At 45.5% G+C, this 26,210-nt stretch overlaps 10 protein-coding genes across 10 annotated transcripts; 9 read left to right on the top strand and 1 right to left on the bottom strand.

The window, feature by feature from the left end:
* Positions 1–630: 630 nt before the first annotated feature.
* On the top strand, positions 631–3,159 carry BGW36DRAFT_458152 (putative ATP synthase F1, beta subunit). The gene is made up of 7 exons (XM_046221998.1): positions 631–706; positions 790–962; positions 1,115–1,200; positions 1,265–1,307; positions 1,369–1,685; positions 1,739–1,976; positions 2,026–3,159. Exons 1-7 carry the CDS (start codon positions 696–698, stop codon positions 2,712–2,714), a joined length of 1,557 nt encoding a protein of 518 aa, XP_046077030.1. The 5' UTR covers positions 631–695; the 3' UTR covers positions 2,715–3,159.
* A 258-nt stretch (positions 3,160–3,417) lies between these two features.
* On the top strand, positions 3,418–4,760 carry BGW36DRAFT_313457 (putative hydroxysteroid dehydrogenase). The gene is made up of 2 exons (XM_046212520.1): positions 3,418–4,004; positions 4,064–4,760. Exons 1-2 carry the CDS (start codon positions 3,486–3,488, stop codon positions 4,628–4,630), a joined length of 1,086 nt encoding a protein of 361 aa, XP_046077029.1. The 5' UTR covers positions 3,418–3,485; the 3' UTR covers positions 4,631–4,760.
* Positions 4,761–6,332: 1,572 nt separating this feature from the next.
* On the top strand, positions 6,333–8,719 carry BGW36DRAFT_335104 (putative MFS monosaccharide transporter). Its single transcript, XM_046212927.1, has 5 exons — positions 6,333–6,962; positions 7,028–7,500; positions 7,548–7,893; positions 7,980–8,056; positions 8,108–8,719. Exons 1-5 carry the CDS (start codon positions 6,404–6,406, stop codon positions 8,336–8,338), a joined length of 1,686 nt encoding a protein of 561 aa, XP_046077028.1. The 5' UTR covers positions 6,333–6,403; the 3' UTR covers positions 8,339–8,719.
* A 623-nt stretch (positions 8,720–9,342) lies between these two features.
* Positions 9,343–9,531, top strand: BGW36DRAFT_287325 (uncharacterized protein; the record flags this gene model as incomplete). Its single annotated transcript, XM_046210496.1, has 1 exon — positions 9,343–9,531. A coding segment is annotated over one exon (189 nt), but the record flags the coding sequence as incomplete, so codon positions are not given.
* A 928-nt stretch (positions 9,532–10,459) lies between these two features.
* BGW36DRAFT_94933 (uncharacterized protein) lies at positions 10,460–11,686 on the top strand. The gene is made up of 2 exons (XM_046222720.1): positions 10,460–11,294; positions 11,364–11,686. The coding sequence occupies exons 1-2, from the start codon at positions 10,593–10,595 to the stop codon at positions 11,616–11,618; spliced, it is 957 nt and encodes a 318-aa protein (XP_046077026.1). The 5' UTR covers positions 10,460–10,592; the 3' UTR covers positions 11,619–11,686.
* A 1,264-nt stretch (positions 11,687–12,950) lies between these two features.
* BGW36DRAFT_288022 (putative MFS transporter) lies at positions 12,951–14,544 on the top strand (the record flags this gene model as incomplete). Its single annotated transcript, XM_046210545.1, has 2 exons — positions 12,951–13,144; positions 13,203–14,544. 2 exons carry the CDS (start codon positions 12,951–12,953, stop codon positions 14,542–14,544), a joined length of 1,536 nt encoding a protein of 511 aa, XP_046077025.1.
* A 582-nt stretch (positions 14,545–15,126) lies between these two features.
* BGW36DRAFT_370373 (uncharacterized protein) lies at positions 15,127–15,905 on the top strand. Its single transcript, XM_046215244.1, has one exon. It carries the CDS (start codon positions 15,391–15,393, stop codon positions 15,718–15,720), a length of 330 nt encoding a protein of 109 aa, XP_046077024.1. The 5' UTR covers positions 15,127–15,390; the 3' UTR covers positions 15,721–15,905.
* A 363-nt stretch (positions 15,906–16,268) lies between these two features.
* Positions 16,269–18,467, top strand: BGW36DRAFT_394177 (uncharacterized protein; the record flags this gene model as incomplete). The annotated part of the gene is made up of 5 exons (XM_046217889.1): positions 16,269–16,364; positions 16,546–16,714; positions 16,793–16,937; positions 17,125–17,671; positions 17,721–18,467. The coding sequence occupies 5 exons, from the start codon at positions 16,269–16,271 to the stop codon at positions 18,465–18,467; spliced, it is 1,704 nt and encodes a 567-aa protein (XP_046077023.1).
* A 1,403-nt stretch (positions 18,468–19,870) lies between these two features.
* Positions 19,871–20,707, top strand: BGW36DRAFT_288509 (Alpha/Beta hydrolase protein; the record flags this gene model as incomplete). The annotated part of the gene is made up of 1 exon (XM_046210582.1): positions 19,871–20,707. The coding sequence occupies one exon, from the start codon at positions 19,871–19,873 to the stop codon at positions 20,705–20,707; it is 837 nt and encodes a 278-aa protein (XP_046077022.1).
* Positions 20,708–21,044: 337 nt separating this feature from the next.
* On the bottom strand, positions 21,045–25,305 carry BGW36DRAFT_355384 (quinon protein alcohol dehydrogenase-like superfamily; the record flags this gene model as incomplete). Its single annotated transcript, XM_046213641.1, has 3 exons — positions 21,045–22,835; positions 22,900–24,858; positions 24,916–25,305. 3 exons carry the CDS (start codon positions 25,303–25,305, stop codon positions 21,045–21,047), a joined length of 4,140 nt encoding a protein of 1,379 aa, XP_046077021.1.
* Positions 25,306–26,210: the final 905 nt, after the last annotated feature.

The raw sequence follows: 26,210 nt of genomic DNA, 5'->3' as shown, positions 1-26,210 counted from the left end.
GTAGCAGTATCTAGATCTCCCCCAAGCTGGTCTTTCATCAAATAATAGAAAACAGCTGTATTGCGATATCGATCACGGGATACGGTCAGATTGGCCTCAATTGGCTGCTATCGGAGCAACAGCAATGCCTCTCCACGTGTATATCCCACGTCAACTATACATATTGGAAATTGGGGACATATTACGCTTGATGGTTTTTCTTTCTTTTCTGTTTCTCCACGCAATTCTTCTATAATTCGGACTACACCTCACTGATCTCAGCATGGCCGACACGGCAGAATATCGCCGGTCGTATGGGTAACGGTCAGAGCTTTCAGTTAGCTCGCTTTTGCTGCGACTCCACGAAAAGGGCCGGACGCCAGGTGTCTGTTTGCGCTGCGGCAGGCCGTATAGACCGGTACACAGCTGGATACTACCGCTCATAGTTAACTAATTCATTCATGACTGTAATATAAGCATAAAAATAAAACACTACACAGGAAAAAAAAGCAATTGGTCATTGAGCACGCAGTCGGCTTAACCAAGTCGGGTGCACTCGGGTCTCGGCGCGGACAAACAAAGCGCCGAGGCGCAGGGCTTGTTGCCAGCCGTCGAACCTCTCGCAGTCTCTCCCTTCTCTCCCACACTCTGGCAGCTGCCAATCTCCCATCTCTACTCTCCTCCCCGTATCCTTTCGCTCTTAAACACCCATCACAATGTTCAAGAGGTGCGTCTACCACTCAATTGATTCGTTCTCTCTCACTTCCATCGCGTCGTGTGGCCTACTGACAAACATTTTCTTTTCAACAGCGGCCTCGCCCGGACCTTCGGGAGGGCTGCCTATGCCCGACCGACCCCTGTGGCTCGTCGCGCATTCGAGCCTCTCCGATCCAATGCTCTTCCTGCTCTGAATGCCAGGTTCGCAAGCACAGATGCTGGTCTCGTTGGAAAGATTCACCAAGTTATCGGTGCCGTCGTGGACGGTACGTACACATCTCGCGCTTTCGGAGGCTTGGCATGCTTGGAGGACGGGATCGACGGAAAATCTTTTTTCTGCACCCCAACACCAACGAAAAAGACCTCAAAAAGTGGCTCAGTTGCATTGATGGACCCGGTTTCTGATCTTGGATTGCAGTAAAATTCGACACCGATTCTCTTCCTCCCATTCTCAACGCTCTGGAGACCCAGAACAACGGCCAGAAGCTTGTGCTCGAGGTTGCTGTACGTTATAGAAGCTCACATACCAACTTTTTTGACCTGATCCCACCGGCTAACAATCATCTAGCAACATTTGGGAGAGAATGTTGTCCGTACAATTGCTATGGACGGTACGTATCTTGCCTGACGAGCTTGCTCTAAGCTTGAGGCGCGTCATCTGACAGATTATAGGTACCGAGGGTTTGACCCGTGGTGCTACTGCCCATGACACTGGCTCGCCCATCACGATCCCCGTCGGCCCTGCTACCCTCGGCCGTATCATGAACGTCACTGGTGACCCCATTGACGAGCGTGGCCCCATCAAGGCTACCAAGTTCGCTCCTATCCACAATGAACCGCCATCCTTCGCCGAACAATCCACCTCTGCCGAGGTCCTTGTTACTGGTATCAAGGTTGTCGATTTGCTTGCCCCCTACGCCCGTGGTGGTAAGATTGGTCTCTTCGGTGGTGCCGGTGTCGGAAAGACTGTGTTCATTCAGGAGTTGATCGTACGTGGAGAACCGAACATGTAACAGAAAGTACCGATGCTAACTTCTTATAGAACAACATTGCTAAGGCCCACGGTGGTTACTCTGTGTTCACTGGTGTCGGAGAGCGTACTCGTGAGGGTAACGATCTGTACCACGAAATGCAGGAAACTGGTGTCATCAAGCTTGACGGTGAATCTAAGGTCGCCCTTGTCTTCGGTCAGATGAACGAACCGCCCGGTGCTCGTGCCCGTGTTGCCCTTACTGGTTTGACTATTGCTGAGTACTTCCGTGATGAGGAAGGACAGGACGGTACGTCTGAGAAAGAAATTAACACGGTCATACAACTAACAATTATTAGTGCTGCTCTTCATTGACAACATTTTCCGTTTCACTCAGGCCGGTTCTGAGGTGTCTGCTCTTTTGGGTCGTATCCCTTCTGCCGTGGGTTACCAACCCACCCTCGCCGTCGATATGGGCATTATGCAGGAACGTATTACCACTACCACCAAGGGTTCTATTACCTCCGTCCAGGCCGTCTATGTGCCCGCTGATGATTTGACTGACCCTGCTCCTGCCACCACCTTCGCTCACTTGGATGCCACCACTGTCTTGTCTCGTGGTATCTCTGAGTTGGGTATCTACCCTGCTGTCGACCCTCTTGACTCCAAGTCTCGTATGTTGGACCCCCGTGTCGTCGGTGAAGACCACTACGCCACCGCCTCTCGCGTCCAACAGATGCTTCAGGAGTACAAGTCCCTCCAGGATATCATTGCCATTCTGGGTATGGATGAATTGTCTGAAGCCGACAAGCTCACCGTCGAGCGTGCTCGTAAGCTTCAGCGATTCTTGAGCCAGCCTTTCACCGTTGCCCAGGTTTTCACTGGTATCGAGGGTAAGCTCGTCGACCTCAAGGACACCATCCGCAGCTTCAAGGCTATCATCAACGGTGAAGGTGACGACCTTCCCGAGAACGCTTTCTACATGGTTGGTGACTTTGAGTCTGCCCGTGCCAAGGGTGAGAAGATCTTGGCCGAACTCAGCTCGTAAATCATGTAATATCTGTCACTGCTCCTTTTCTTTTGTCATTTGCATTTGTCTCCGCTTTCTTTTAGCGCGTGTGTATATTACCCGTATAAAAGAAACAGGATTTGAGAAACTTTTTACCAGGAGAGGAGCTGTGATAAAAGCTTATGAAATACCATCGGTTGTAAAAATAGATTACTTCTAGCCTGGTTCTACCTAGCTAGACAATGCATTTCCTTTGTTATAGCCCAAACTTTTGTCAATATTAAGATGGTTTTCTAAATCTCCTGATTTCTGTTAGATACCTCTATCACAGGTGTTGTGATACATACCTTGATGTCTATGAGCACAGAGTCTCATTAATTCTAGATCTATATCGGCTCCCAAGTCGCATGGGAGTCGGCCAATCCACACTCGCAGTAAATGTTGATAGCCAAGAATAACAAGTAACCTGGGATCAGTAATTGTATGCTTTAAATATGGAATCCGGGTACGCTCATCTTGTATGAATGAAATTTAAATTGGAGACCTATTACCTGTTGTTTCTCTTACAAAAAAGATTTCTGTTTACTTTCCTGAATGTATTTTCTATTAACAGCCTCAATACATGTATCAGGTTGCCTTTCAGATACCCCTATAATTTCACCATTCCCGATTGGGAATGTCGTAGAAAGTGCCAAGACATGTAAGCTCGCGTTTTTCGACATCTTATTTCTCCAGACTACTTGACTACGTGATCGAATGTTACGCATTATTTCCCAAAACCAATATACTCCTGTTTGGCTAAACGGATAAATGTCTAAATCACTTACTATAATACTCACGGGCGGAACAGGCTGTGTGGGTTTTGCAACTACGAAAGCACTACTCGAGCATTACAGCAATGATAACAAACTGGAAGTCAATAATGTATCAATACACATCCTGGACGTTGCAATTCCTTCCGAATCAGATGATAACTTTATAGCGGCTGTCAAACAATACCACAAAGTAGATATTACCGACGCGACTGAAATTGCCTCGCTGTTTCTAAACCTCAGACCCGATGTGGTTATACATACAGCATCTATCATCCCATCTGCGGCACGAAAACAGCACATTTCGGACCACAGGCTGTGGGATGTTAATGTCGGCGGCACAAAGAATGTTCTTGATGCCGCAGAACAGTGCGGAACCGTTGAGGCATTGGTATATACGAGTTCGTGTGATGTTGTGAAGCCGAATAGTTGGATGAATTTTGTGAATGCAAACGAGAAGGATACGGCGTATTTGATGGATGCTGAAAAGTGGGACGGAGAGTATGCAAGAACGAAGGTAATAATTCGGATAGTCGATGAGAAGTGAAGCCTTCTTATGCTAATGGAAACGAATAGGCTGCAGCAGAAAAGCTAGTTCTTGCAGAAGACCGGAAGGTTAAGACATGTGCTATTCGTACTCACGGCGTCGTTGGTACTCATGATCAGAATCTATTTCCATTAGTTGCGACTAGTCCACGCAAATTATCGCTTGGATCGGGCAAGAATCTCTATGACTTTTCATCCGCGGATAATGTTGCTTTAGCACATCTTCTCGCCGTGGACAATTTACTATTGAAAAAGGATCCCACTGCTAATCAACGTGCTTTCTTCGTTTCTGATGGGAATCCAAAACCATTCCGTGAGTTACAAGAAATGGTATGGCGAGAGGTCGATGGCGTTGATGACCCGAAGAGTTATGGTGGGCATATGGTGATTCCTGTGTGGTTGTTTACTGGTATTCTTCGCTTTTTAGGGCTGTTTATGAAGACAGACATATCGCCGGATGATGTAGGTGATGCAGTTGCGACTCGATATTTTGATATCTCGGAGGCAAGGAAAGTGCTGGGCTATGAGCCTAAGAAGACCCTTGAAGAGTCTATGCGAGACGCATGCTTGTCTTGGAGAAAGAGATCAGAGAGTTAGTAAAGTGATTGGAAGTGCTTCTTGAGTATATATTTTGTTATCGGACAGAGTCCATATAGTAGGACGACAGAATTTTGAGCATGGCACCACAAAAGTGGATTAAGTATAGAGGCCATCCCCATATCAATGCTAATAATATTTGAACTTTTTGTATTGTCTACGAGCGGGATCCCAACAACTCTATATTTTGAGTCGGACATAGATTGGTGTAAATCCAGACGAGGGCAGAAAATTTTAATACCATGTTTAAACTTGTGTCATAAGTGTAGGTGCAATCATCTCCGAGAAGTAGTGGTTGCCAGGTTTCCTTGTCAACGAAATTTATCTCAACCAGTACATCTGTAGGCCCTTGGTCTCGAATTAAGTTAAGTCTAGTCTGGTATATTATCTAGCAACAGTTTACATAGCCTTATCCAACAAGTAGGGTTAAAACTAAGGGAAAAAAAAACAAAATCAAAACCAACAAAAGGGTTCAAGTAGATCTATATTGGTCCTTGTATTCAATGGCGTTGAGCAGATTTGAAGTCAAATCATCCACTTCAAATATTATCAGGTTCAAATGAAAATTCACAGCCCGCTTGACGTGCAAACACTCGGCGTCGCATCAATAGTTGACTCGGCGCTCTGCAGGCTACCAAACCAAAATAATCACGAGTTATTTTGATATGCTATTGCAAAAGGTCGGAATTTACCTGGACTCAAGGGGTAGCAGCTTACGAGGAAGAGGAACCACTGCTTATTCAATCAGGATTGTGTAGAGCGCTATGTAAAACAGCTAGGAGTAGTATTTGAATTCCACCTAGCCATGTTTACTTTTATCTAGACATGTTGGATAGCTTCGACAGTGCTGGCATTGAGGTAGCGAGGCTATGATATAAAAACCCTGATTTCGTAATAAGCTACGCAGCACATCCATCAAGAATTCGTTACCATAAAATAAATAGTACATGTCATACCATTTTCGATGAGGAGAATATGGGATCAATTTATCAGAGGCTCTTTAGACTGAGACCGGGACTTTTACATGTCTGTGGGATGATTTCATTTTTCCCTTCGTGAATAATTCAGCTTCAACAATACGCTGCAAATGACTGGTCCATTCAACTTGATATTATTGAACGAGTGTTGAATCATGCTTTGTAATTTTATTCTAATTGATCGGTTCTCATCTGGTTAGTTTTTATAGTCTAGTCAGAATGTTGTTAGGGCTCAATCAGAAGAAGTAGCAATTACCACTTCACTCTCGTTGGATATCGCCGATAATATAGACTCATTTCAAAAGAAGCTAAATTCGTCAGTACCACAAAAAGCCTCTAGGAAACTATCCGTTCCTAGCCTCCTACGCCCTATTTCGCAGTAAGTCCGACGCCACAACGGGGAGGAGAGTGCTTGGCCTTGCACCTCGAACTGCTTCTTTTTGTTACTATATAATCGCTCCCAAAAAACTACATTTCCTGGCTGGTAAAATATGACGTCGTGACATCACGTGCAGCCACCCCCCGCAAAGGAAGACAACCCCGGCTATCGACCGTCCGGGGATTTATGTTCTTGCTTTTCGCTTGATCCACACTTGGAAAGCAGCGCAAGTTCCCAATAAGGCAAGGATGCGACAGGACAGCCAAGCTAGTAGAATTGGTTTCTTAAAAAGCACCGGGAACCATTTTCCGCTGCTTGAAATTTTGGATGAGAGGTAGCCGATAAAGAAGATGTACATAAAAGTATAGCTGGACTTCTCTGCTCGTCGGTTCTGAAAAAAAACTGAAAGCTAAAGAAATGGCTGATAAACCGCTAACGACCAAAGCAGGTGAGAGTGTAGATGCCGAAGACTTGCTCTCATCTGGGCAACATTCCGCTCTCCATGCTGAGCACATCCCGACGCCTACGACGGCAATTGAACGTGAGCCATACGGGCCGCCAGGCTTGCGTGGGCTTGTGAGCAATCCGTTTGTCTTGCTGTGCGCGGCGTGTTCGACGCTGGGCGGGCTGATCTTTGGCTATGATCAAGGTGTTGTATCAGTCATTCTGGTCATGGATCAGTTCCTAGCGCAGTTCCCACGAGTAGCTGCTGGGACTGCTGGAGCCGGCTTCTGGAAGGGGCTAATGACTGCTATGATCGAGCTCGGGGCCTTCTTGGGTGCTTTGAGCCAGGGTTGGATCGCTGACAAGATCTCACGGCGGTATTCGATCCTTGTCGCTGTCGCTGTCTTCTCCATCGGCTCAATCTTGCAAACTGCGGCAGTCAGCTATCCTATGCTCACTATGGCTAGACTCGTCGGAGGTCTGGGAATCGGCATGTTATCGATGGTTGCGCCATTGTATATCTCCGAGATCAGTGCGTTATATTCATTCGATAGCCATTCATTTTATCATCGTTCTCTAACCTTATAAAACATATAGGTCCCCCTGAATGCCGTGGAACTCTTCTTGTTCTTGAAGAGTTCTGCATTGTTCTTGGTATCGTCATCGCCTTTTGGATTACTTTCGGCACACGGTACATGTCTGGTGAATGGGCGTGGCGCTTGCCCTTCCTTCTTCAAATGGTTCCTGGGTTTGTTCTTGCTGCCGGTGTAGTCATACTTCCCTTTTCTCCGCGATGGTTGGTTGCTCAGGGCCGGGCCGATGAAGCGCTCCAAAGTCTCAGCAAGTTACGCCGTCTTCCTACCTCTGACAAACGCGTGCGCCAAGAGCTCCTTGACATCCAAGTTGAAGTGCGTTTCCACCAACAAATGAGCGCCGAGAAGCATCCAACACTTCAGAGCGTCGGAATGCAAAACGCTTTGCGGCTTGAGTTAGTATCTTGGTTGGATTTATTTAAGAAGGGATGTCGGTGCCGAACACATGTTGGGGTGATGTTGATGTTCTTTCAACAGGTACAACTTCTTTTCATATTCATTAATCATTCTAACTTTTATAACAGTTTGTAGGTATAAACGCGCTAATCTACTACTCTCCCACTCTTTTTGAGACCATGGGTCTCGATTATAAGATGCAGCTCATAATGTCTGGCATTCTCAATGTCTTGCAACTCGTAGGGGTCATTACTTCCGTCTTTACAATGGACACGCTCGGTAGACGCAAACTACTCCTGGGCGGATCAATCCTTATGGCCTTATCACACATTATAATTGCCGTACTCGTTGGTTTATATAATAAGGAATGGCCAACGCATCGGGCGCAAGGGTGGATTAGCGTTGCATTTCTTCTATTCTACATGGTCGCCTTTGGGGCATCATGGGGCCCTGTTCCTTGGGCTTTACCGTCTGGTACGTGTTTCTCGGTATTCCACTTCTTGATTGAACCAGAAAAAAAAGAAAACAAGATAGACCATCTAACCTCCTAATCTGTCAAGAAATTTTCCCATCTTCCTTACGCGCCAAGGGTGTTGCTCTTGCCACTTGCTGCAATTGGTTCTGCAATTTCATCATCGTAAGTTTAAGTCTTCTACTTATGATATTTCTCAGACTCATTACGCTACAGGGCCTTATTACCCCACCACTTGTCGAAGACACCGGGTATGGAGCTTACCTCTTCTTTGCAATATTCTGCGTGCTTTCTGGGCTGTGGACATACTTTTTCGTGCCCGAGACCATGGGACGTACGCTAGAGCAGATGGACCACATTTTCAAGGACAATTCAAGTGCGGGTGAAGAGGCGGCAAGAGAAGCTATTGAGGAGGATTTAACACGAGGTGAGCGAGTGGGCGTATAGATTTGCGCTTATCCTTCTCAGGTGTGTAGACGCGTCAGAATATGAATATGGACTCTTGATTGGTAAACGCATCGCAGTGGACAGCAGAAATACCAACCAGTCCGATGCCAGCGATATCAATTGAACAATACCTAGGCTAAAGTACTCATCCATATCTTGATGTTCATTACGGGCCAATTGGTATCAATTGATGCCCGCCGTGAATGACGAAATTTCCGGAACATTCTCAAAAAGCCATTTCATGGCCAATATCCATTAACGTATTTCACCAACGAACGGCCAACACCCTCGAACGGCCAACCGCCAATTCGCATACAAAACTGGTATTTTTAAGCTCTCAATATTTCGCCACTTTTACTAGGAAATATAGTTTGAAATTGGTATTATAAATAAGAATATATTTCAATATGAATAAGATTAATCTAAAAATAATAATAATTTTAAAAATTACACTGTAATTTTATGTATTTATTAATAAACTAAGGATATATAATATAAAAGTAAGGCTTATAATATATATTAATTTTAGACTATATTTTAATAAAAATGGTGATATATTGACAGCTCAAAAATGCCAGTTTTGTATGTGAATTGGCGGTTGGCCGTTCGCTGGTGAAATACGTTATCCAATAAAAGCAAATGAAAATCATTGTCTTTTTGGATTGAGTCTTGGGCGAGCTTCGTCTTTGATTACAAGCTAAGGAAAGCACATGAATCATGTTTACAAGTTGAAATACCACTGTTGAAGTGCCATTTAATGGTTGGATGTACCATCTATCATCTATCTCAGCTTCCTCATCCTTTTCACTATAAATAACCTAAGAAAATTTCTTAAGATGTCATCTCTTCCCGCTATTGTTCTTGTTCATGGGGCTTGACACACGCCTCCGAACTATCGACGCTATATCAATGCTCTCACCGCCCGCGGCTTCACGGTACATTGTCCGCATTTGCCGTCCTGCAATGGTCTGCGTCCACCTACCTCGACATTTTCTGACGATGTAAAGCATGTCCTCAGGATTGTTGAACAGTTGGTAGAGTCCGACCAGCGTGTGATCATGCTTATGCACTCGTACGGCGGTGCAGTAGGCACCGATGCGGTTGAAGGCTTGTCACTCTCTGTCCGTCAATCCCAGAAGAGCGGCCAATCAGTTGGCGGCGTCATTCATCTTACTTGTGTGCATATATCCTAGAGCCGGGTCGCAGCCCTATTAGTATTGTGGAAGAAGTTGGCTATATACACCTCTGGTCTCAATTTGTCACCAATGCCGAAGACGGCACGACCTTTCCCGTTGATCCTGTGCTATTATTTCAAGGTGGAAATGCAGCTGATAAGACCCTTGCCAACGAGGCGTTACCGCACCTGGTGCCATTCCCTTAGTTGACTTTTACGACGCCCACATCGGGGAGTGGCTGGAAACATATACTAGTTACTTATGTCCTGACCTAACAGCACTACTCTGTGCCTCGTGCCTACCAGGATCTCATGTTGGAAAAAGTGCGGAATGCAGGTGTGGTGCCTCGGATACAGGATTTTGATACTCACCACAGTATATTCCTTTCACATCAAGTTGAAATGGTGCAGGTAATAGTAGAGGCTTCCGAAGATGATAGAAATCCGATGTAAATAAGCGAATGAAGCTGGGGCTATCATGTACCACTGATGATGTTGAAATTTATCAGTATACATTGCAAATTGTACAATGGTGGTGGCCTATTGTTGAAGACTCGAACTTGATTGGCACTGCTAATAATTTTATTTTCATTAGCACTATACCGAAGGAAATGCCTTTCAACATCAATCTAGTAGATAAATATAGACATAATACCATTTCAAGCCTTATAGACAAAGTTTCCATTAAAAAATGTCTCAACAGTAACCTAGAATCTCGGCCATAACCAAGGCCCGAATTTTCTAATGGAGAATATAATGTTCATTTACAATATTATCGATACAGTTCAATTCTATGACAAAGACGAGCGAATAATAAATTAATCCTCTATCAATAAGCAGGCTTGGGCCGCGTTGCTATGCGTTGTCGTTGTAGGCACCAGCATTTCAAAATATTATATCCATCTAGGGCTCGGGGCTCTGACCATCCGCTTCCCGGTCTGACTTACATACTACGTCCGTACGCTGAGGATTATAAAATTATCCAAGCTTCCAGTCGTTTTCCTCTTCAACTAGAGTTTTGCAACTTCTCAGAAGTACTGTGCATTTTAAAATTCTCATTTTGAAACAATAATTGCGAATATGGTCTGCAAATCTTACACTAGACGTTCCAGCGTCCGATCCACTGTTACACTATACGACAAAGGGGATTCATACCCATACATTAATCGCTCTGCTGTTGAATCTTGTACATTCGAGAACCTCACGAATGCTACGAGTATTCATCGCTCAAAACTGAACGCCGTTATTTTACGAGAAACTCCCCAGTACCTCAACTTCGCCACTAAAGATAATTGCAAATGCGGTGGTAGTAACAGTGACAACAAGGGCAGCTACATAAAATTTTGCAACATTGATACCAGCTCTGTGGAAGACTCTGATCTGAGACGTAGCAAGATCCAAGACTCAACTTTGATTTCTGTTGCACAAATCAAGTGGTCAGAGATTCGCGGCTCCCGCATTATAAATTCTGGGTCTATAAAACGCTGCGAGATTGACGAAACCGTATTATGGAATGCAACGGGCTTGAGGTGGTCGATAGTCAAAAAGGCTGATCTAACGGACTGCTCTAGAATCAAGCGCTCAACCATACAGGAGAGCACTTTGAAGAACTCCATCGTCAGTCATTCAAGTCTAAGCGGATGTGAAGTGAAAGATTGTGCGATATATAGAACGACATTCGAAGATTTGATACTTGAGAATGGCATCTGGAAGCATGGAACTTTAGTTGGGCGAATCGACGAGACAAAGGATGTTGTTATAAGACAGATCAATGGGAAAACGGTATGTTCTACCAGTCACTTCTATAACGATGTTACCCTGTATAATTGGTTGCTCATGTTGCCTGCGAAGAACAAATTGCAAACAAAAACTGGTGCTAGTGATGAGGTAGTCAACATTCCCGTTGAAGGAAACAATTCTCCCACAAAGCACTTGAGTATTCCGACTAGCTTGAATGGAAAACGAACGTCGGGATATCGTGTCGACAGGGGATATCTGTTGGAGCATTCTGAATCGGAGGAAAATTTTGATACTCAGTTAGACGAGATGAGGGATTTAGACGCAGAGAATGATTCCAAAATACCGCTGCCGCCATATCAGTCTTAATATTGATGAATATCAATTTTAGATAATGGGGATGGATCACTGTGATACTAGATTGATAGGTTGGGTTTCCTCACTACTACGACTGTTCTAGTTCGAATTTCCTTTTATTTTCGGTTTCATCCCAACTCTATGTAACTATGAGATGCGCAGGACATAGCTAAAAAGGTCGAGTAAGTAGGCAGTAACGTTTTTTTTGGGTTTGAGAAAAAAGCCAGCCCTCAGCCGAAGAAACTCGTAAGAGTGCCATCTAAACAGGTAGCCATAGGAGAAATAACATATGATTATACTCTCGAAGTCTGCACTGTGAAGTATCAAGTAGGCTCGAATGGTCTTCAAGAACATTCAGGCTGATAGTTGTGACGTAGCACTGAGTGAAGTGGGGTAGGGGTACATGTTTAGAACTTTAGGTAGGGAATCAGAATGCTGAAGTGCTGCCATGTGGAGATTCCGTGCATCATCCATGCAATGGAATATTAATTTCCCGAAATCTTGTTCCGTATTGCTTTTTTATCGGAACAACTCTTGCCGCCGCAGTCAAGGCTTTCAGTCAGCATGGCTGATCATGGCGACATGATCCTTTTAGGCCATCATTGCTATATACGCCAGGGCGTTGAAGCAGAGAAACGACTTAATTCCAGGTAGGTCCTTCCAACTCGACAAGTAATAGGTTGATTTCCACCATTCAGCTCGTCGCAGAATAGCCACAATCCTCGTAGTCTAAGGTGATCAGAGCCATAATGGCCATAAGTGATCCGTGAAACAGCCCCAATTGGCACGTGGGGAAGTCTCATGCCAGAGAAAGTGTGGAACTGCGGGGAGAGCGGATTCCTGGGGAAGAATACATTAGGCTATGGATGGCGTGCCACCGGAGTTCGCTTTAGGTTCTTGAAGAATAGACGAATCCCAGTAGCGAGAAGCCACATCAAAGCGTCGGACCCCCATATTGAAGAAAGCTACAAGCCCTTGGCAACGGAGAGATAATGGAGAAGCTTTCTGCTCCCTCCCACGGGCCTTTCCCCGAGCTTTTGGTCTACACAGCAACCTAGTCACGAGCCAAAGGAAGTTGCGTCTGTGGACATGTATTTCAGTCCATATTTCTCCACCCTAGGTGGTGAATTGCCTTTCGTATTATGCAAGTTTCAACTTCCCCGCAATCCCCGATATACCCATGCTGACCGAGCGCTGTACACTCTATTGTACACTGCCCGGTATATATAGTCGGAAATTCTGCGTTCTGGTGCAATTCTTATCCATCGGTATCCCCATTGATAGTTCTTCGTATTTATTTGGAACTATTTTCGTCCTTTCTTGGTACTCTTAGGTCATATGACAATGGCGGGTGACGACACAATCATTCATGATCGTGATGCGATGGGGGAGAAAGCTGAAATGTCACACGAAGAAATTGTGCACCTTGCCGCTTTGACTGACGATGAGAGGGCAACCGAGGTGAAGCTTCGGAAACGAATTGATACACTGATTTTACCACTTGTTATTATCGTCTACTTGATGAATTATATCGATCGGTAAGACAGATTTCCGAAGAAAAAGGCACGAGGAGAGCTGCAACTAATTTAACTAAAGCAACAACTACGCTGCTGCAAAGCTGCAGGGTCTCACCGATGATCTGCATCTCAATGGCTCACAGTACCAAACCGGGTTGTCAATCCTGTTTGTTGCATATATTTTAATGCAAGTTCCGTCGAACCTGATGCTTAATTATATTGGCCGGCCATCCTTGTATCTTGGTTTCTTTGTCGTTGCTTGGGGCCTGGTCTCCGCATTGACTAGCCAGGTCAAGAGTTATGGCTCGATTGTCGCCTGTCGTTTCCTGCTTGGCCTTGTGGAGGCTCCCTTCTTTGCTGGAGTTTTGTTTTACTTATCGAAATGGTATACAAAAAAGGAGCTGGCCTTTCGGATGAGTATTTTCTATGCCGGATCCTTGCTTAGCGGTGCATTCGGAAACCTCATCGCCGCTGGAATCCTGTCAGGCCTGGCCGGCAAGCGCGGAATGGCGGCCTGGCAGTGGTTGTATATCATTGAAGGAACAATTACATGTTTCGTTGGGGTGGTTATCATGTTTATACTTCCAGACTTTCCAGAGAACTGGAGTTTGTTGTCTCCGGAAATGAAGGCTGTGGCTAGTCGACGTCTAGCTATCGAAGCCGCCGAAGCCGATATTGATGAGGCGGGTGGTATGAGTCAATGGCGTGGCTTGAAGCTAGCATTCGCGGACAAACGCACCTATGTGCTTGCTCTGGCGTACATGGGTATAACCGGCGCTGCTGGGTTTCAAAACTTCTTCCCAACACTTACAGCCACCTTGGGCTATAACCACGTTGTATCGCTTCTACTTGTTGCTCCGCCTTATATTTTCATGGTCGGCTATTCGCTGCTGCACAACTATTTTTCAGACAGACTGCAGAAACGATTTGTTTTCTGGATCTACCCGGTCCCGATCACCATTGTTGGGTTCATTATTTTCATGACAACATCATCATTCGGACCGCGGTACTTCTCGCTGTTCTTGATGAACTTTGTGTTCGCAATGAACGGGACGTTGTTCGGCTGGATTGCCAATGCAATCCCTCGACCACCGGCAAAGCGTGCTGCATCATATGCTTTCATCAACTCAGTGGCTAACTCTGCTAGTATCTGGACGCCGTATACTTACCGTCAGCAGGACGCACCACACTACCGACCAGCACTAGGCGCCTGCATTGCTCTGCAGGGACTAGCCTTTCTTATGGGCTTGATCCTGTTCCTTGACCTGCGGGCATCCAATAAGCATCTAGAGCGTTTGGAAAACGAGGACGTCACTTTGACTGAGAAAGAAATGCAGAAATTGCAAAAAACAGCGGATATTGAGCAGATTGATATCGCAGCGGCAAGGCGGCTACAGAAGGGATTCCGTTATACATTGTGATGTCATTCTTCAAGTTTTGAAACAGTAGCTTCCAGTATCGAACAAACAATGATCCAATGGCCGTTCTGATATATTTACTCGTAGAGAGGTCGAAATGCCGAGGCACATCCTGTGTTAGATCTGTAGGACTTGTTAACGGTAATAAGTTATCTGTGGCGCTGCCGTGGGCTGAAACTGAAGGACGAGCACCGGCTTTCTGAAAGCTAATTGTCATGATTGCAGCGCAGACTTGTTCTGGGCAGTAAAACACAGGCTCGTACCGAAAAATGTCTGGGGACTGATGGTGAACGGGGTTGCATTCATAAATTGGGCCATCATTTAACCGGCTATCTTAGCCAGCTGTGTATCGCGATTCCTTGATCATTACTGTTTTTTTCTCTTTGGTGGATTCGACGGAAGTTGGCATCTGCAGATGTGGCCCGCGAATAGCGAAGCTTGGAGTGACCGACATGGTGATGAAATTACCCAACTGCCCGTAGTCGCGGTAGTAGCATGCGAGGCTGACATGGATGATGTGATGCGCAGCCTCCTTTCTTACGCGGCCACCTAGAATCGCGCGCCTCACAATGCTTGAACCAGTATGCTTCAATAACCTGACTATTATTCTCAGTACTATGGCTGGTGCTGCCTTCCCACGGAGGAAAAACACGAACATTGATGAGACTGATCTAAACCGTCGTGCTAATCCACCATAATCCCATTGCAAATTCCAACGACGAACATTGCCGCTTGGACCCGCGGTTGTTTCCGAAAAAACAATACACTAGTAAGGTAAACCTAAGGCTAGTGATATATCTGTGCCACGAAAAGACTGGGTTTCGCGCCTGATTCCGAACGCATCGGCCAATGGGTACGTTCTCACTGCGAATCCGCAAGAACAAATCATCGTTGACTCTGTGGCGTTACCTCTTGTGGCGTTCAATAGCAATTCTCGAGTTGCTGTTTACAATACTATCCATCTCTCATCGAGATCTAGTCATCAGGAGGCTGATAGCGGGATGCTTCAAGGACTCCTCGTGCCCAGTCAACCGTTCATGGTCTTCTTCGGATGCAACAGTGCAACGATTCCTTATGTTTCGTTCGTTTATCGCGCTCTGTCTATATAGACAGTGGGGTGAAATGCATCCCCAACCTTGTGTTGGAGAGAACCGGAAATGGCGTTATACCGTCTCTTAAGGCGATTGACGACAGAGGACCTTGTGTTATATTCTCGAGTGAGAGAATCCGCTTGATTCAGTACATGTCTTGAGCTGGTCGAAATCAACGCAGAACGCTGATACGGCATTTTATTTGAGGGAGAACATTGCACACCGTGCGACGTTAGCAACCAGGAAAGCTTTGCTGTGTCACCACTTGTGTCCTAGATGTTGTGTATGACTCTATATTGCCCCGCCGGTCAGACTAACGAAAGCCCCTGTGGGGTTATGGTGATCAACCAACTGAGGCTAGCTGAGCCCGCTCCAACTGCCGTTAGACTGGAAGCAGACGCACCAAGTTTCACCCTAGAAAAAGGTCCAGATCGCCCCTCTTCGATGAGCGATTACCTCCGAGATCTCACATCTCACCCTGCCAATTCCTGCAGCGTCGTTCGTGGGCTGCCCAACAATGTCCCCAATCTAGGTCTTTCTCAGCCATAGTCTTTCCGCTGCCTATAGCTAAATCTCCGGGGACAATTAGGGCCCAAGGCGCCGGGCGTCCCTGTGCGCGTGTGGCTGCTGGCCGCTATGTCGAACCCTGCCCGCAGCGACGAACCAAAGTCCAAAAAACCCACCAACAGGCAGTTGCGGTCATGTCGAGTTTGCCGTCTACGAAAAGTCAAGGTCTGTTGTTCTCATAAGCCAAATCCCGAATTTCAAAATGCTTTTGAATGAAGTGTATTTCGAGGGACAAACGCCTCATTGCAATTCTGTTTTTTGGATGGCACTTTATGTGCCAGAAGAACCCGAACCGAATTTGACATCATTCTGGATTATCTGCTTACTGACGGAGGGAACCATCTAGTGCGATCGGGTCAAACCATGCCATGCCTGTTGTGCCCACGGACATCCGTCAAGATGCGTGTACGATCTGTTGCCTGGAGATGAAGAGGCACAGCCGATTTCGCAAGCCGAAGAGATTCGGAATTTGCGCAATGAGATTAAAGACTTGCGAACCCGAATAAGTTCACAAGGTATGAACTCGGAATCCCACGTTCTAGACAAACAACCTATGGAGATATATTTTTTAATCCTTGAAACATTATGTATAGGGGATAATAAATCTAGATCTCGGAAGTTAGAGGAACTGGAGAAACTGTTTGATGCAATCAGATCGGCGCCAGTCGAAATAGTTGATAACCTTGTTGGCAATATTCGTGGTGACCGACTGAGAATTTCCCCAGGGCATGATGGTAAGTTATAGAGACGGTCGATGATCGTTTTCTGTTGCAAGCTACTGCCTGCATATTCGAAACTAATATCCAGTAGAGAGCAGCTATTCACGTGGCGCCGGGACTACACTCGCTCTGCGTACGACATCCCCGTTGGGATCTAGTGACGACGAAATATCATCTTTCAATAATTGGGACTCGGCTGTCCCCAGTGATACGCGCAGCAGTAGTGGCAGCAGCAGCAGCAGTAGTGCGAGCACTATCAGTATTGACGAAGATTGGTGTGGCCCATTATCTCGATTCGTTTCAGCAAAGCCTATGGTGGACGGATGCGTCCAAAGATTCGTTGACGCTTTTAGTCCGGAGGTCGATGCCAGCTCCGGACATGCTGGAGCAATTCGAGCGGCGGCAGATATTCGAATGTTTTCGCCCATGATATCAAATGCTTTCGAGGCCGTCTCGCTAACTTTTTTTGGTCGGAGTGTGCAGGATCCCGGCGTGGAAGCCGCTGGGATGAAGCTGTATCCAAAAGTTCTGCGATCTTTACAGGATGCCCTGCTGGACCCTGAACGGAGCCGTTCAGAAGCAACTCTAATCACAGTCACATTACTCTTAGCGTTTGAGAGTATTGAACGAACATCAAACGAGGGTGTTACTGCCCATGTAAAGGGAGCGGCACGATTGATACAGCACCGAGGGCCAGAAAACCATATGTATGGAGTTGAGCACTTGTTATTCTGTGAACTGCGACCATATTGGGTTTGATTACCATGGTTTCTTATGAAAACCCCCTGCTAATTTTATCTAGACTGGTGTTGACATTATCGACCGCAAACCGAGTTTCATGGCCGAGGAAGCGTGGAAAACCGTTCCCTGGTCTCAGGCTACGACGTCGAAAGACTTATTGCATTATCTGCTTGACCTTGTGGTTGAGATTCCGGGCTTGTTGTGGCAATATGACGAGCTGATGGCCGCTCAAGAAACGCAACACCTTGGAAAAGGCGAACTCCGTGTGAAACGTACTAAGCTATGGAATTCAGTGACCGACCTGACGTCCCGTTTTGAACAATGGAAGAAGGATTATGTTGATTGCTACCCAAGTGGAGCTCCCCAGGAGACAACTGAACCGCAAGGGCCTGACCCTTTCCCTGTTTTTCAATGCCACGACCTACGAACGATGCAAGTAATTAAGCCGCCAAGCCTTATATACCCGGATCTGAGGCTGTTACAGTCAATGTGTATTTATAGTTCCAGTCGGTTAATCCTTTCAACAATTGACGATCGACCGGAAGATGCGGTAACGATGGTGGAAAAATATCAGTTAGCGTGTGACATTGCACGCAGTCTTGAGTGCTATATCCGCCGGGCGCCAGGAAATATGATTAATAGGCTGGCTTTTGCAGTACGTGTAGCATGGGAAGCGTTTCCGCCTGGCGATGTGGAGCGCCACTTCATGATCCAGGTGTTTGAACTCGTTGAGAAGCGTCACGCTTTGCGTTTGTGGGGTAGCTCAATGCCGGAGTTGAGCGCGCGTACTCCTGGTTTCACGCCCTGATCTGGCAGATTTCACTACGGACTGGTGCTCTGTGTTGATGACGATGACGACGACGATGATGACTTGATATGCAACGAGGCTACGGCGATTGCTGTGGTGAATGTCGATGTTCTTCTATTGATTGCCATATATCCCTGTTGCTTTGAAGCCGTGCTGGAGCACTGCTATATTATATCTTTATAAATCTTTGTTTTTAGACAAACTATGCGGCGTCTCACAATGGCCGGGATAGGTGTACGAATTAACCATCGTGTCTGCCACCAACTGTTTCCACTGAAACAAATAATATGCGGATTGATTTAGATACACCCAAAATATTTCACCACGTAAGATTCGATCATGACAATTGATAAATTGAATATCACGAACTCACTGGACTGACTAACATTAGAAGGGTGCTCAAGTATCTGCCATCTGATAAGATGCCATTCGTCCTCAACCAAATGTCAAAAACGAGTTACGACAGTAATTGATACTCTTGTAATTTACGCCTATTCCTCCCGGCTATTGAGGAAAGCTGAATGGATCAGCCACCAGCCGTGCGGGTCTGCTAATATTGCTAACTGACCCTAACTCTCTAGCCTGCTTAATAGTGTCTACCATCGGGTCCGGGCTCCAGCCATGGCGGGTTCGTCCCCTTTTTCAGCCTTTTCTCTTCTCTCCAACATTATTAAGTACGACCCAAGTTAGAGGCGCCATCTAGTCAGTGTTGATAGGTAGCAATCGGCATCAATACACGTAGACATGCACACATCCGAGTCAGCCGACAAGCGAATCGCGACCAACAATGGTGAACGAGCCTACTGCAAGGGATAGTGATCGCGGGGTGCGTCGGGGTCTTAAAATCGGGACTAGACGGGTTTCCCAACAGGGAAATCAATACATCAACGATTTAGTGTTGTTCTCAGCCTTTTAATCTGCATTTCGGCTCTCGGAGTCACATTCGCTTCTTCACGATTCGCCGACATGAATCCCCTGTCCCGCCGCAGCTTCTTTAGCAGATTCGACTCAGACGCCAGAATGGCAGTCTCCTGCAAGTCGACTCTCCATAAATTCAAAATGCAGCTAGTCAACATTACTCAGCTGATCGTGTCGGCGTTTTGACGCCGTGACGGAATTATTGCAGGGAAGAATCAAGTCGGCGACACTAAAATTTAGTTCAGCTGCTAGTTCTTAGGAGCAGTTCGTCGTCTCCGTAATTTGTGTCAAAATAATTGACGTATCATTATTTCCTTCATCAGCTCTTCTTTTGCTATTCAACTTCTATGATAAAAGTCAATTGACAGATGCAATTCTGGTAGTGTCGCTCATTTATAATCCCCTGCAAAGCATCAATACGTTGCGTTTCCATATTTCGTTCTTGGCATTATATACATAATATCGATAATACTTAATCAACAATAATGCGTTCTTTTCTGTTGACAGCTGCCATTGCAGCAACCACCACAACAGCAATTTTGGTCCCCGATCCAGACAATGACTACTCCTGTACATCTACCCACAACCCGGTAGTGACACTGCACGGGCTCGGCGCGACATATTACGAAGATATCAATTTTCTGGGCGACTGGCTTAAGACAGAAGGCTTTTGCGTTTTCCGCGCAACTTATGGCTCATATCCCGACTTCCCACTCGTTGGGGGGTTTCTCCCTATAAACGAGAGCGCCGTCGAGGTCGCCGATTTCATTACTGACGTTAGCACGAAGACTGGGGCCGATAAAGTCGATATTGTCGGACATTCTGAGGGTGCGTTTCTGTCGCTATACGTACCGAAATTTCAGGCTGGAATCTCAGATATCGTCCAAAGGATCGTCAGCATTGCGCCACCGACGCACGGAACCAATTTCGCGAACTTGGTCACGCTAGGCAAAGACTTGGGTGTTTTGGGTCTGGTGGAACAAGTCTTGGATATTTTTGGATGCCATGCTTGTGATGACTTGGTTGATGATGGATGGGCGATCAAGGAACTCGACGATGGAAAACCAATCATCCAGCCGGGTAACTCGGCAACAATTATCATTTCGAAATGGGACGAGCTTGTGACACCGACGACGACGTCGCTGGTTAACGAGACCAGCGCCAAGAATGAGTATATCCAGGATTATTGCTCATATGATCCTGTCGGACACATTGGCGAGGCTTATGATTTGAATGTGTGGAACTTGGTGAAGAATGCACTGGAGGATGTGACTGCTCATAACTTCCAGTGTGTTGTTGGCAGCCCTGGGAAGAAAGTCTAAGCTATTTGACAGTGAAAATCGGACCAGGATTTATACATGTATTTGATCATATGTCAATACCTCATTTGCATACTATTCACAAAAGACATACTTGATTTAATCATCTTGCAACCTAGAAGATTATGAAATGAGCCTAAAAATGGCATCAAGATTCGTCAGTTGGTTCTGCTGCCTTATTTCCGTCCTGGGCACCAAAAAAGGGTGGTTGCATCGATGATTGCTTAGGTAAAGCTGTTAATGGATATCTAAACAGCGGTCTATTGTTCCTTTATCCTGGGCTTTATTTCTAATATGTAGGGAAACATAAGTAATGATTGTTCATTTATTCAACTGCCACCTATACACGGAATTTGAGAGGGGTAATTGTCCCGGAGTAATGCCCAAGGACAACTGTCCCGTCATTGCCTACTGTTGAACAAGTTGCTCGATAATTGGGAGGGAGCCATAATACCTCTTTACCTTGAATAGCTATCCACCGCTGACCTTGTGGTGCATATGATGACCAATGACTAGGTACAAATATCTCAATGGTGTTTTGAAACAAAGGAAGGGTGTTAGGATTGTACCAAGGCCCAATGTTCAAAATTCGGAAGTTGGTGTTCACATATGGGTCATCTTCAGAGAGTTTCAGATACAGGCCATCCTGAGAAAACTTCAGATATGGGCCAAGTACAGCAAGACTCAAATTTACGCGATTTTCAGAAAGCTTCGGATCGGCCTCAAAATCGTCATATGTCATAGTATGTAGAAGGACTCCTGTGGCAGTATCCCAAATCTTGATTTCATCAGAGGCCGATGCTAGTAACCGGCCATCCGGTGACAACGCTAGAGCGCAACTCGCTCTTGAGTAGCCCCAAAAAGTATGTTGTAGAGCTCTTTCGGCTCCAGTATCCCAGTACTTTGTGAGATCCCATAATTTAATCCTACCATCACCAGCAGAGGCCAGCAGCTGATTGGCTGGTGAAAATGCCAAGGAGAAAACTAGGCCGTTATGGCCCTCAGGAGTCTGTTGTAGAGCTCCTGCTCTCATAGAAATGCCGAGGAGTTCGTTTGTATCCCAAAATTTGATTTTAAAATCATTAGAGCCAGATGCTATCAGCTGGCTATTTGGAGAAAATGCGACAGACGAGACTGATTCCTCATGACCCTTAAGAGAACATCGTAGAGCTCCTGTCCTAATATCCCAAAGCCTGATGGTTTTATCAGCTGACCCTGATACTAATAAATGACAATCGTGTGAGAAGCTGAGGGACGTAATTGGCCCTGAATTGGCATAAAAAGTTTGTGATAAAGTTCCCATATGAACATCCCAAAGTTTAATTACTCCTTCACTGAAGCCAGATGCCAGCAGTTGGCCATCTGGTGAAAACACCAAACATTGCGGACCTGAATGTCCGACAAATACCCGTTCCAAATGCCCTGTGGCAGTATCCCAAAGTTTAATTGTGTTATCACGACAGTGGGATGCTAGCTGTTGACCGTTTGGTGAAAATGTCTTATGGCCACCTGTGGATGAGACGCCGTTAAAACCCTCTTGCCAAGCTCCTGTAGCAATATTCCAAATCCGAATTGTATCATCTGAAAATTTTAATGCTATCAGCTGACCATCAGGGGAGAATGGAATACCATTGAGTGCAGATGCAACATTCTCAGAAGAAGGGATGTCTTGAAAAGAGCTTGTGATAACATTATGAATCTTGAATATGCCGTCTTTAGAGATTAGTAATAGTGACGTGAAATCCGGTGAGATTGCCAAACATGAATATGGATGGAGTTCTAGAGTTTGTTGCAAAGCCCCTGTGACAGTATCCCAAAATTTGACGGTTTGATCGAAGGAAATTGATGCTAACGACTTGCCATCTTGTGAAAATGTCAAGTAATGAATCATGTGTGAATGTCCCTCGAGAGTCTGTAATTCTCCGCTCCCGGGTTCCTCTATCTTTGGTAGTCTTTCTATCCACGTAGGCAGGTCTTTTTTGAATGTCTGTTTGATTACCGAATCTTCAGGAGCAAATATAAGCCCTGAACAATAAAACTGAAGTGGTGCAGTGTCGACTATTTGGCGGATGTTTAACACGAACTGTTTCCCGTCGCGCAGAAATTTAGATAACGGAGAGCCTGTCTTAATCTACACCAAGCATTATTATTTATATGCACATAGATCAAAAATTCCAGATATGACATAAACTCACTTCCAGTTTGACAGACTGTAGCATAGATATAGCCTCAATAGCTTCTGATACAGCTCCAATTATGCTCATTACTTCCAGCCAATGCAGAAAGTGCTCTTGAAGGAAAGAAAAAGCACCATCCATTCCATTATTAAGGTCATCACTTTTTAATAGATGTGTTGTCCAATAACGGCAAGAATATTGCAGTACCGGCGGTAAATTTTTGTCTATCGTCTGTTCATCTATCTCTGTGAGAAGTATTCCCTCGTTTGGAAGGTCACAGATATTTCGTTTTAGGCGGTGACGCATGATATTAAGACACTGGTGGGATATCTCTTGATGCTTTTCTTTCTCGTTTACCCAGAATGGGCTCTTTATTCTCTTGGAATCAAGCAGAAAATCTCGAAAGGACAAATGTAAAGTTCTTATCGGAAGGGTTGGATCGCTTGGTATACTGAGAACTGAGTGAAAGAAATCCAATCGCTTACTGATAGTGCCTGGTTTTATATTCAGGAGTTGGCTAAGTGTATGAACCGACAATGGTGTGGCGAGCAAAATAATGGCGCCGATAATTTTTTGAAACTCCTGCACCAGCTGCTTCGATTCTTCTTCGTCCTGACCAACGAGAAGTTGTTTCATAATTGGCATATATGTCTTTTCCATCTTAGATGCATAGCTGCTTTGATCCTTTAGCAGGTTTGTAAGCCGTTCTTCTGCATCCCATCTTGATTCCCCAACAAATAGACACACGGTAGCAGCGGATATAAATAATGGAACCGATAAGGTCATCAATTCCTGAATAACGCTTTCTCCAGGCCATTCTGGAGGCAATAAGTTGTTCTCCCTGATCTGGGAAAATTGATGTTGTAGAAATAAAGCAATGTCATGCTCGATCACAGGTCTTGGAATTTCGTGAAGGAGCACGTCCTGATGATCTTCGTTCTCCATTTTCCTAAAACCTAGCCTCATTGGAGATTCAGGCCTGCTAGTTAATAATGTTCGGAAGCGAATACATCTAGACTTTTGCGTCTGCGGTAAGAGCCGTAGAAGAAGTTTTATATCCTTCTCCCCGTCACACTCATCTAACGCATCAATAACCAGAACAACTGTTTCAGGTTGCCGCATTGGAGAATCCAGAGTAAGAAGTGGTTGCAATAGAAGCTTGTCAAATTGCTCCTGCAGTGATTTGGATGCAATATTAGGATCATTTTCAATAGCGTTGCTGATTTGAGACACAAGTTGAGGGATCTTGTGGACCAATTGTGATACGATCGTTGAGATTAATCTGTACACGCTTCCGCGATCCTTTTCACCCCTTTTAAAGAAAAAGCTTGCCCCTAGAAGCCCTTTCTCCTGAAAGGACCTGGCCATCGTCCTGGAGATCGTTGACTTTCCGGTCCCGGCTACGCCATTTAGCCAATATATGCATTTTCCGTCTGGCGATTGTGCCCATTCTGCAATTTGCTGGAGAAGCTCAGTTCTTGTTCCTGGAAGACAGAGACTTTCATGTTGATCTATATATGAATCAAAGAAGGCCCCCTTGGCAATTGGTAACTTGGAAATATTTGATGCCTGATGGGAATCTCGCACATATTTGATTAACACATCAATCCGGGCCAGAATACCTTCTGCTTCCTCTTTGTGTTGGAGATGCTGATCTATTTGGACCCATTTCTGTAGATTACGTTCTTCATCATCGATAACAGACTTCAATTTGGAAAGCGGATGATCAGTAGTCGCCGTAACACTGCCTAGCACTTGCTTCACTCTATTGGCCTGCTGAATTTTCTGCAGCTCCACTGAATAATGCAATATAGCTGTGTAGACACGGACAATAGCATTCCGGATTGAGGTTTTCGTTTTCAAATGGCTCTCGTCGTAGAAATTCTTCTGGATATAACTATATCGGGCAAGAGATTCGGCTAAGAACTCGGAAGATTCGAATAAAGCATTTCGCAGGTCATAGTAGTTTTTTGTCATCTACAAAGAAAAAAGTTATTCTCCTGCAAATGGTGATAGGCTGATAACGTTACATACCGTCAGTCCAAGAGAAACGATCATCCATGCACTAGATGCATGCCCTGTGGGGTCGAATGAGACTATTGCGCTGACGGTGTCCTTGAACGACAATGTTGCATTAAGTATGTTTCGTGCAGCATTTCGAAGTATAACATTATCCGAACTCCGTTTCTGGTATTCCTCATAACGTTCCTTGGTTATATGAATAACCTCATCCAGTACCTGGTCTATTGGTATAGGCCTTCCGGGACCACTATTGTTGAATTGAGCTGAGGACAAAATGCGATGATCGCTGTCGGTAAGGTTGCCATATGCAACCTGCCACAGGTTTTGTAGTTGAGTATCCTCATTTGACTGCACATGTGAGTTTTCCAACTCGTTTGTGGAGGATGATACTTCTGTATTCATCGAGGAGGTTGTTCGGGGTCATTGGAGTCGGAGTTTTCGACCCGAAGTGTCCTATTCGGAGATACTCCATCCTTGTGGATAAGCTTCCGCCGAAGTTTGCCGAAAGTGTGCTTCATTGCAGCAGCAGCTTCCCTGGTTGGGGTTCTGGGTGGGGTTCTGGGTTGAAATATAATAGGGAGTATTCTAACAGCTATCGTATCTTTTGCAAAGGTTCGGGAGTAACAGCTTCGAAAAGAGGTAATTGGCGAAACTGACAGCCTGAAGTTGATTTGCGGCGCAGGCTTGATAGCCTAACGTAACCTAACGGACCCCATTCCAAGCCTTCCAAATCTCCCCACAGTATGCGGGTTCCCGCCAACATGCTGAACGGAGTAGCTGTGTGAAGCTGGCGCCAACCTCATTCTCACCATCGATCCCCTGTCCAAAGTCAACCACCGGTCATTCCCACCGAAAGGTCATCCGAAACAACTTCTGATTGGTAATCAACCAATCTACATTCAGTATTTAGTTTGACAGAACATCCGACCTCTTAAGCTTCTCAAGGAAGTTGATTTGGGTCTCTGTGGGCCAAAATGGCCAACACTGTAAACATTACATCGCCCACTAGCCTCGCTACGCTTGGAGAATATGAATCTATAACAACAAATGGGTTTTCTGTGTTGTGGCATTGATCATGCATATGGTGTGTTCCAGATGTACATTAGTTCATTCATCCCGACATATCAGAACACCGTACAGAGTAGCGCAGGCGGCTGTTTCTCCCATTGGTTAATTAAGGTGGTGCAGGTTGGCAGGTAACAGCGGTTAACGGGACGGAAGAGGGGCGGGCCGTGGCCTAAACTTGGATCCTTAGATGAAGTCTGACCACGGGAGGATACTTCGATATCGATGATCCTTTTTCGAAA

This window comes from Talaromyces proteolyticus, assembly GCF_021365285.1.
Source record: "Talaromyces proteolyticus strain PMI_201 chromosome Unknown BGW36scaffold_2, whole genome shotgun sequence".
Lineage (NCBI taxonomy): Eukaryota > Fungi > Ascomycota > Eurotiomycetes > Eurotiales > Trichocomaceae > Talaromyces > Talaromyces proteolyticus.
Note: the sequence above shows the minus strand (reverse complement) of the source record. Positions and strands in the feature narration are given on the sequence as shown.